Below are 10608 nucleotides of genomic sequence, written 5' to 3'. Positions count from 1 at the left end.
TTCAATGCATAATTGTAATCATAATTTCATTCGGTTCTTACTATTGTTGTTATAGATGCAAGATCGGCGGTTCATTTCTTTTTTCTCAACAAATTTGTTTATCAGATTGATGAATTGTGTGTAGAGAAAGGGAGAGAGAGGGAAAGAGAGGGTGAATGGTTTAATAGAAGGAAAAATTTCTCTCATGTACTGCAGCTGAGAATTATTTTTGTATTATGATAAGTATGAATCAATCGTTCTTTATAGATTTAGTAACTTTTCCCAATTTCGAATTAAAAACGATTCGTAGCGATGTTAACTAATTTTTTTGTCAAAGTTATACTCACTATGCTGGGCTGATCTGTAAGACATTAAATGAACATTTCCGCGTTCTCAAATCAACTGGGATATTCGGAAGAAGAAAATAGTTTCAAGTTAGTTTTCTTTATTTCGAATCCAGAAATGCAGCAGCTTTCTAAAAATATTTGTACAAAGATTGTGTTTAAAAATGAAAATCAAGTCAAATGATTCACGATTTTTCTCTTCCACAATTATTACGATACATGCACATGCAAATTAATAGAATTTACAAGGTAGTGACGTACCTTCAATAGCAAATATTATTATTATACTAATAATATCGATTTTACTGTCAAGACGAAAAAAAATGATGACCACATTGTATTGGATTAGGATTAAAAATGAAAAAAAATTATTTAGCTGTAGCTCGATAATCTATGAGAGTCAAGTTGTGCTTTTTGATGTTTATCAGCAACCATTATAAAGACTGGTTTTACCATCTAGCGTGTAGCCATAGCTTAAAAGTTGATCAAATTATTATTATATATACCGTTAAATATGCATATGTATTCCAACCATATAATCTATATCGTTATAAGCTTGTAAAATAAGATTGACCATTTGTTTCGAAAGATCTTAAAATTCGTCTGTATTCTCATCAGTGGGGCTCGGATTAATACGTAAATACATATTTTTTATTCAAATCATTTTCATTCCTTATTTGGTTTTCTACGTAAAGCATGATGTGTGAAGTCATAAAATGCAGTTTCTATTTTCCATATTTTAGATTTTTAAGGTCTATATTATATGTAGGGGAGGGTGAGGCAAAGTGGGCCCCTTAAGAAAATAATGCCTATCATCACGATAAAATATTTAGAGTAATTATGATTTCCAAGTAATTAATATTTAATGAAAAGTTCTGGTGGTTAATTTTATCCTCTGTTATTTAAAAAATTTCAGGAGGCCCACTTTGCCCCGCCCTCCACTACATGTTAGTAATTTTGAATACATATTTATCCGAGCCCTACTCATCAGTAATTGTTAACAAGATCCGATATTCGCGTTACTGATTATGAGTGGATCCGACGGATCCATACGATAATTAGAATCTTCATTCAATCGGTTCCTCAGGAACTTTGTAAAACCGCCGAACCGATGAAACGATGAAAATCAACGAAGAGCCTCAGTACAATTACATATTTGGTCGCAATTTTCCAACAACAGATATTCAACGTCAATTTAAACATTAGATCGGTACAGTTATTGCACATGACCCATCGAGGCTCTTTGCTGTAGTTTTATATATTATGTTTCTTTATCTATGACTGTGATATAAATATATTTGTAACTGTTATATTCTGTAATCTTATACTTTACAATAATCATTATCAATTTTGGTTAGTACGATAGCTGACATCATTTTGTTATGTATGTAATTGTGCTAATAAAATGTGCGAAGTTGTAGCGCGATTTTCACATTTTACTGTACCGATACCTCCCCGTTTAATTTGTAATCTTGAAATCAATTTTCACGCACTAAAAATACAGTGAAAAAAAATCGATATCTAAATCACTTTCCATTCTCACGGTGATTTTAATTTAAATTAAGCTCAGGGAAAAACTGATGAATGACAATAATTTTATCGCCTTCTGACCTCTGGGGCTGGAATTAGTTTACAGAGTTCCATGCACCGCAAGTCGGTACTGCGGATTGTGAAAGTAACCCGTTGCTGCTCAGCTTGGGTTTGTTGAATCGACTGTCGGTTCTGTATTGACAGTAAGTTTTATCTTTTGCTGATATTTTCCCCCCGTCAAGAATACTTAATTAATAGCATTCAGTAGATTCATCAAGAAATGTATTCACGAAACTGGCGAGAGTGAGCTGCAGGTGTTTGTGCGACTCTGGTAACCAGTGAAAAAAGGCTTCAGCGATTTTTACGAAAGTATTTGCTAAGCTTTTCCGCAGTACATTTCAGCCCAGGATCGATTTTGTCACTCTCTGAATGTTGAAAGCCTGAAGATATGAGAAATTAACATTTGAGAAAATTAAATCAATTGCAATAGAGATGCAAGTTTTCTACTTTAAAAGGGTTAGGTGACAAAAAAAAAAAAAAGACAAAAAACCAGAGATTCAGATTCTGGAGTGCTCTCACATTCTTTATTCCCGCTGTCCATTTCGATCTAGCACAAACATTCGACGCGCTGCATTCGGAATTGAAATACTCTTATCCTAATTTCCAAATTGATATGGAGAGCGGACATAAAATACAGCCTTTTTGTGCTTTCGTGGTATGGATGTCTCGAAATATTCATACAACGTGATTCGAATGGAGTCGTAAAAACGGCGTGTGCGTGTATAAATTTCTCGTGCGGCGTACATGATCGGTACGGTAATAAAAGTAAGATGAGAAAGAAATGAAAGGGACGATCGGAGGACAGACCGCCTCGAAGGAACCCGTAAGGGACTTTACGAGCACCCTGTATAGAATACCTATAACTGGGTGCTCCAGATAGATGCCGCTGATACGAGATCGGCTCGTTGGGCCCGGGTCGAGTAATGAGAGGCCCAAAGCCGCCTGCGTGCATCGCGCCCCCGTCGCTTGTTTATGTGAATCATCCCAATCGGCGATACACGCACCGCGCTGGATCGTGAGATCCAAAGATCCCGGCCGCGGTGGGTGGACGGCCTGAACCTCGCGGTGACCGATTTGCCGCAATACCAAGACCCAGATCGTTATCGAGACGTCGAAGCCACCCGATTTTCATTAACAATAATTGCAAGCCAGCGTCCTCATCGACTACCCACTATGGATCGAGAGACCGTAGCTCTACACTCATTGTCAGCGGGTATGCGGTGAGAGCATGGACCGGAAGCGACAAGGGATCGTCGGCATCTCCAGACGTCACATGTTTCACTCTAAGGAGGGCAGACTCTTCGAACTGTGCAAGAAGAAGAGCCGAAGGTCTCATTGTCTCTTTCACCGACCGGCCGATTTCTTGCGGAAATACCTTGAGAAGGTACCTACTTGAGGTTATTGACGTTCGTTGTGCAACTGATTCAGTGTGAAGAAAAAATTGAAACTGGCTAACCGGAGAATAGAAGAGCTTACAGGAACTACCTGCGATTTGACTTGTCTGAGTCAAAATATAGATTTTATATGAAAAGATTTGGAGTTCAATTTATACGATGTCAAAGTAATGGACCGAATTTTGTTGGGATCGATCAATCCATTCTTGAGGTGTTGCCGGACGACGGAAGGCACAATTTTGTATATAAATCAGGTCTCTGTCAGACAGAATCGTATTAACTGAGACGGAGATCATAAGAAATCCATTTTTAATTATCTAGACCGCGTAAAGTCAAGATAAATCGAAAGCATTTGACTTGACAACTTTTTGAGAGATTCAGGAGCAAAACCATCAAACCTCAAAACGACGAGATTGAACTCAACTTCTAATTTTTACGGGCAATTATACGACGACTTTCCCTGTTTTCAGTAAATGAAAAAGTGGCAAGTTGAAAAATCGTGTCAATTCGGTGGAAAATCGCGACCTACAGGGGTTTCAAACTGTTCGAATATGAGCGCGAGTGCGGTTTTCAATTCAAAACAAATTGTGAGACAGTGATATATTCTTCCTGAAATTTGTATGTAGCGTTACCTATACGTAACAATGCGTTGCGTTCGAGGAGACTCCTGAAGGATGCAGGTCATCATCACACCCGGCCATGAAAGCGACACTTCCGTCGTTGGGGCTTTCCACGTGTTACTTTTCGGCGTCGTCGCTACGCAGCTCTTATTTAAAATAGACCTACATTCGGCCTAATCGTCGAGACTGTAAAACTGCATTGAAATTCTCTCATCAACAACGGAGACACGACCAGTTGCCCATTTGCAGACTTCGTTCAACGCACTTGCACACTGGTCGGTCAGCTATACAGGATGTGCAGGACATGTGAGTGTGTGCTTCGTGCCATCGCCCGGTCGCCTCTGATTTTCGACTCAATTATACCAGTCCTGAAACCCTCGGTTGGACATGATGATTTTCCGACCACGGCACTGCTTTAAAAATCAGCAGTGAACTTCTATGGCCGATAATTTAATGTCTAAGCGACACTATCTCATCTTTGATATCGTAAACGACAACAAATATTGTTCAGCAGTGGTCCGAAAAGGCCTATTTTGGTAAACTTCGAAAGCACCCTCTCTTGCAGCGCAAACTGTGATAGTCGCAAATGAAAATGCATCAGGAGGATCCGGAATTTGGACCAATTATATTCTTCAATAGATTTATTACGTGTGTTACGAGTGGCGTTTAACTCTCTGGGAATCAAGCCTGACTTAGTCAGGCGCCGCATTTGCATCAAACCACTGCCGATACGAATAGGTGACTCTATTTGCATGAACATAAGGAATGGACCCTTTCGCTGCCTACACCAGTGGGCCACACTCAAACGGTAATCATTTCATCGTCAGCCGTATCATCGGTTGATCTCGATGATGAGTTTGCGACGAGACACCCGCGTTCGTCGGTTTCGTATCGAAACGCGGCGATGAATAACCACGGAATGGGTTAGCAATAGATGAAAACTGTAATCGCAGCAAATCGAATCATGTTTGACAATTGATTTCGCATTTTGGCGGCAGGTCACGCGCGTCACCTTCAGGATTTACACGACCGTGCGTCTGTACGAACACATGCACATCACAGGTGCGGACGTGCGTTAAATATGCAGATGCATACTGCACACTTTGCAGAAGCATAGGATCAGGATTCGAGAAACAGTCAAGAGAAAAACCTTCCGTCCAGCGGTGTGAAATGATTTGACTTTTTTCATCTTCTCTCTTGTGGTTTGGTCTTCGCGATCGCAGTTCGACGTTTTTGTGTGCACGATGGCAGGATTTGCATGGATTTCATATTAAGCGATCATTCTTGCTTGGATTAGAAATACATACGTGTATGCGTATTCAAGTACATTACAATACAGGTAATTATGTTGCAGTACAAGTATTGTGTGTAGAACTATTGTTTGATAACGGCGATTCGAAATAATATTCTTGAAAATATTGACCGAAAACGGCAACATCAGTCCGCCTTGGTCGATTCGTTTCGCATTTTTGCCTTCGCATCCTGCAGTTCGTTGTCCGCGCCTCACGCCAGGGCGACTTGGTTAGCCTCTGACTTCGGCTTAACGAAAATCTTTGTCAACACTACCAGTGGAGATTCGAAGCACAAGGTGAAGACAAAAGCTGCAACGACCGAAAGCGCCAAATCAATCAAGTACTCGTGAATCTGCAAAGAGAGGGATTGAATTTCAGATGAGGAGGATGAGAAACAGAAGTTGTAAGAAAAAAACTTACAACCAAAGAATTTGAAAACGCCACGGGAGTCCGTGCGATCGCATTCCTCTGAGATTGGATCAAAAAATGCAGCAAGTAAATGGAATACGATATCCGACTGAGGGGTCGAAAGAACGGCGCGGACAAAAATCTGTTAACGGAGCCTGAAAGAATGTCAATGTTAAATCACATGTTTCATGAATGTATCGTTTTTTCCGACGAGAGTCACATTCACCAGCTTTTGCAACCTTCGAGTTGAGGACTTTGCACTGTCCTATAATGAAGCGTAACTTTTCCATCGAGATATAAAATAGATACTTGCCCCCATATCCGTGAGTACATGCATAAATTGTCCAAGCAATGGCAATCGACCAGCACGGACGTAAAGTGAGTGCAAGTACAACTTCCAAAACACGGTTGTAGGCAAAATCCTTGTTGTAGTTGTAGTGGGTAGCACACATACAGTATAGGAGAAGGACAGAGGTTACAACCCAGTTGATCGATACGTTCACCTCGAGATTAGAAAACATTTCGATATTGGAGGATCAATTGCCAATCGGAATAGGATAGAAATTTTTCATGCGGAAACTTTTACTAAAATACCTTCGTAAGCTGCCTCTCCTTAGTCGCCATGTCATAACCCAAGAAGATTCCGAAAAAGTAGGCGCTGGCTCGATTATAAGTAAGCTTGTAGAAGTTAAGGAAGTCGTCAAAGATCAATTTTCTAAAGTAAAAATAACTATTATGGGCATGTTCTTTCGGGTGAGATATGTATTTTAGTGATATTTGCTTACCCCAAATCTAAGCGCAGAGTAATCACTCTGTTCGAGTAACCATTGATAGCTAGAATAATGGGTGGTGTGACAATCGAGGCGATGAGGAATAAACCAAGTATTCGGATTCCATGTTTTGGCCAACGGTAAAGTGGATACACGATAATTGGAGATATCCAAAAGAGTTGCATATCAACAGCCAAGGACCAGGTGTGGGGTAAACACTGCAATTTTCGCCATCTCGTAAGCATGAAGTAATCAGATCTACCAGGGTGATAAATATGAAATCGACGACTAATACTATTTTTGATTTGTATCAACAAAAAAAAAAACTCCATGGGAATACCCAAAAACATAGAAGTACTCTAAGAAATCCACGATTTCATCAGTATATCATAGACGTTCTATGGATGCGAGTGTTGTGAAGTTTATCACCGTTTTTACATTTCATGAAACCTCTTAACCGAACAAAATCAACGATATGTTTAGATTTAGCAACGGCGTGGACCAATACTCACAATTTTTGGCGAATTTACCAAGTTCTGAAGGTACAATAAATTGATCCACCAATTTTCTTGGCAAGTTTCTATGCCTCCAGAGAACAAAGTATTCCAGAGGGGGCCATTTCCCAAGCGAGGTGCAAGCACCGAAACGTACAACAGAACGATGCATAAGGATGGCGTGAGTCTATAAGGAAAAAACAAATGCTGATACAAGTGAGAAAGAGTTATGTCTCATCTGTCGCTTTTGCCGAGGTTCATCATTTTGACTCAAAGTTCTCACAACACACCTGAGGTAACGTGAAAGGTAGAATAGTGGCCAATTGATCCGTTTTTCCGACTTCATGGTTTTGAGACGCAGGTAAGCCGTGAAAAATCCGCTTATTAGAAGGAAGGTCTCGACAGCAAATGGAGCGGCCTCTATGTACAAGGATGCCCATGAATTCAACCACTGTGAATCGATTGTGACAATATTATTGACTCGCTTGGAGTGACGGTAGACATAAATAATACTATTCGTTGGTGTTAAAAATCATTTCTCCTGCAATGTTAATCATACACTCCGAAAAGTAATCAACGTTGTACCAGTGTCCTGTATTCGGCTGAAAGCACTTTTGTCGTATGACTTCGACGACAAAGCAGCCGTCGAGCGATAAAGCAAATATGATCACTACTGGTTATTAGGTGTACCGTTCAACTTACTTTGTCAGAATCTGATCCATTCACAACTGGCCTGAGGAACAGCAAAATGCAACCATGGGTCAGTATAACCCAGCACATACTCAGAACTCTGATACCTTCGATCGATTGCAGCGTGTCGGAATTTTCTTTCGTGCTTAACACAGCGAGTGCGTTGGTGTAGAGGGAGAATTTCGCAAATGTATCCATTAAAGTCGATGCTTCTGTCGGCTTGTACCTTCTAGCTAAGTCGCAAATGGTGCAACCAATCATGACTACTGCAACGGCCAAGAAGAAAATCCTGGAAGCAATTCATTGGTTTCTTAAATGGGTGAAACGAGATTGTTCTCTAAAACTACATGTAATACCAACTCACAGTGTGTAAAGTTCTTCAGCACTCCAGTCATTAGATTCCACTCGCGTACAGGACGCTTCACTAGCTGCTAATCCTAGGTCGCTGAAACCTGGTGTTTCCGCGATGGTGGCATTGATGATCTGCTCGACGTGGGTCTCATTGCACGACGATGGAACACAAAGTGACGAGAAAATGCGACAAAGGTCTATACTATTGACCACGGATGACTTTGGAGACATCGAACCCAGAGAAGCCATGCAGTGCTTACCCCGGATACTGACGTGCTTGTATTTCTCATTGACTTCGATGCACTCGTCGTACATTCCGACGTCTCTAAAGTTTCCCTTCATAAGTCCTGATGGAAAACTCGACGATGCATCCAACACTATCGAAGATAATGGAATCACTCTTAACTGCATAATTACACAAGGGTTTATACATTCTGTATGAGGTGTAACGCTAAATTCTGTCACCCTCTGACAAGGACTTACCGTTAGCACTTTGGCGCGATTCTCCAATTATTCGATACGATATTTAAAGATAAAAAAAGATACTCGTTGGGCGCCAGACGCTTCAGCGTCGATTTTTAAAGCAAAAGGAAAAGATACGATACGGTAATAATAATTAGAGAACCCGTTGTATGGCTGGCTAGGCTCGGGTACTCACACGAACTGGTAGAGTGGCGGTATCCAAAGCAGTTACAACAATTACGGAAATAAGGAAAGTAAAGAAATCAAGAAGTAAGCTCGAATCAAGTAAATTAACAAGTCAATCAGTCGTGTATCATTAATCAGTTCACAAGCGGTAGATTAATCAATTTTGTTACAGAAAGGTAGCAAAGGTAATTAGTCAACAAGAGTGGCTTACAAGATTTTCGGTAAAAGAAGCTAAGCGATGATCCGCACAAAAATGATAGTTAACAAAAGAAATCAGTCGTAGGTCGAGAGAGGCGATATAATACAAAAAGTCTTCTTAAACCAGACGTCACTGGGCGACGTGATTTTACCCAAATTTCAAAAGGCAACACTACGAGAATTGTTAATTTGTTAAACTACGGCAAGAGTGAAACTTTAGCGAAAATCGGTAGTCGACAGAATTGACGATAGATCAGAACGATAGTGATAAGAAAATAATATTGAAATTACGACAAACGGTAATTAGCAAGAGAGATTGACAGCGATATACTGTTTACAAATATCGGTAGCTTATGAAAGAATTATTCACAGCGAGTGAATCGATAATTTACAACAGTCAAAATTGCGATATTATCAGCAAGGAAATTCGAAATTACAATAACGAGAGAGAATACAAAAATTATGCGAGATTGAGAGATTTAGAGAAGGGATCGCAAGATAAAAATAATACACTGAATGCACCTGTTTACAGTAAGCAACTTAAGATAACAAAGAACTACGATATCGGGAACAAGAAGATATTACAAGGTAACAAAAAATGCAAATCAATAATAAGCGATAGAAACAAAGGTGCGGTAGTATTTATCGGCTTAATCTATGCTCGGCTGTACTCCAAGTAGCTCGATATACGATACGAAATTCATGCACAAAGCAAATAAATATTAGTAACTTCTATTTTTCGCCTATTTCGTATCGAACTTTCTTGGAGTACCCCGCCAGGGACGCGTTTTCGGTAGTTTCCTTTAGATTTTTGGCCTTGTAACGGGCCATTCCAAAATGCCACGTTACAGAGGCGAACTATAGCATATGGAGACGCTCCTTCACTTCTACGATAACAGAACATTCTTCATACCTGATATTTCACAAAGTTTTTTCTTGAAACGCCCCTGAAAACTATTAGTTTGCTTCTTACTTTGAAAAGCCCATTCTTGACCAGACTCCATGGCTTCTATCAATCCTGCGACGTCATCCGCACAGGAAGATTCAGTGGTATGGAGTATCGATTTGAAACCTTCTATCCATGGCCTTCGTGAAAATCTCACAATCCGTTTGAGCCGTATCCTGGTTTCCTCCGAAAAAGGGATGGATGTAGCCGTATCCATAGATGCGAAGCTCAAACTTTGTATCGACGTCACGAACAGTACGGTCACAAGTATGTTAAGATGCGAAAGCATCTCGCCTTCGCAGCTGGTAGATTTCAGGAAGAATGATCGAACCCACGATCCTCTTCAGACTATAAAGTCAATGATCGCAGAAATCAAAGCAACCGGCCGGGAGAAACAACCTTGGGAACATCCTGAATACATTATGGATGAAATATTTAAATAAATACGACATGCAAAAACGCCGAAATGGCGCGCGTGTGTTGCGTCGCCGCAAGATCTTAGCCATGAATATCAACGGTTAACCCGAAGGCTACTACACATAGAGTCATGTGGGGCAAGAGTGCGCATTTTTTTTTTTAATTATCGTAAAATGATAATGTTTGCATGAAATAAATTGGAAAAAATTTATTTATCTAAAGACTTTATCAATTTATCAATTACATAACTTGAAATAAAGTTTACTTAATGGTAATTTCAGAAAACAATTAAAATAAAACTTAGTCATAATGCGTACACTTACCCCAATATCGGGGTATAAGTGCGCAGCACTGCGGGTAAGTGTACGCACTTATAATAACTTAAACGGTAGCTTGTTAAATATAGTTAAACTATATTCAATGATATAAATATCATTTTTCATCAACATTTACCATTATTTATTTTA

General features: G+C 39.9%; 2 protein-coding genes and 1 long non-coding RNA gene across 3 annotated transcripts in view; 1 reads left to right on the top strand and 2 right to left on the bottom strand.

Moving 5' to 3' along the window:
• Window positions 1-428: 428 nt before the first annotated feature.
• Window positions 429-1749, top strand: LOC124406636. The gene is made up of 2 exons (XR_006929250.1): window positions 429-928; window positions 1302-1749. It is a non-coding gene; the product is annotated as an uncharacterized LOC124406636 (long non-coding RNA).
• A 3363-nt stretch (window positions 1750-5112) lies between these two features.
• The window catches only part of LOC124407020, a 47330-nt gene continuing 41834 nt past the window's right edge, over window positions 5113-10608 (bottom strand). Inside the window, exons 5-6 of the transcript XR_006929277.1 lie at window positions 5937-5942; window positions 5113-5123 (exon numbers count right to left, since the gene is read on the bottom strand). The gene's annotated coding sequence lies outside the window, so the exon portion shown is untranslated. The remainder of the gene's footprint in view (window positions 5124-5936; window positions 5943-10608) is intronic.
• On the bottom strand, window positions 5431-10052 carry LOC124407021 (nose resistant to fluoxetine protein 6-like). The gene is made up of 10 exons (XM_046882800.1): window positions 9752-10052; window positions 7946-8309; window positions 7594-7870; window positions 7182-7342; window positions 6910-7078; window positions 6413-6615; window positions 6222-6342; window positions 5941-6130; window positions 5640-5782; window positions 5431-5571 (listed from the first exon to the last, which is right to left on the bottom strand). The coding sequence occupies exons 1-10, from the start codon at window positions 10011-10013 to the stop codon at window positions 5431-5433; spliced, it is 2031 nt and encodes a 676-aa protein (XP_046738756.1). The 5' UTR covers window positions 10014-10052.

This window comes from Diprion similis, chromosome 6 (genome assembly GCF_021155765.1).
Source record: "Diprion similis isolate iyDipSimi1 chromosome 6, iyDipSimi1.1, whole genome shotgun sequence".
In the NCBI taxonomy this organism is placed as follows: domain Eukaryota; kingdom Metazoa; phylum Arthropoda; class Insecta; order Hymenoptera; family Diprionidae; genus Diprion; species Diprion similis.
This window is presented reverse-complemented; position numbering and strand designations above follow the sequence as displayed.

Coding starts and splice junctions, on each gene's coding strand:
- LOC124407021 (XM_046882800.1), bottom strand. CDS start 10,013: ATGCTTTCGCATCTTAACATACTTGTGACCGTACTGTTCGTGACGTCG. Junction 7,871..7,945: donor GCTGAAGAACTTTACACACT/GTGAGTTGGTAT, acceptor AATTGCTTCCAG/GATTTTCTTCTTGGCCGTTG. Junction 7,343..7,593: donor ATGGATCAGATTCTGACAAA/GTAAGTTGAACG, acceptor ATCGATTCACAG/TGGTTGAATTCATGGGCATC.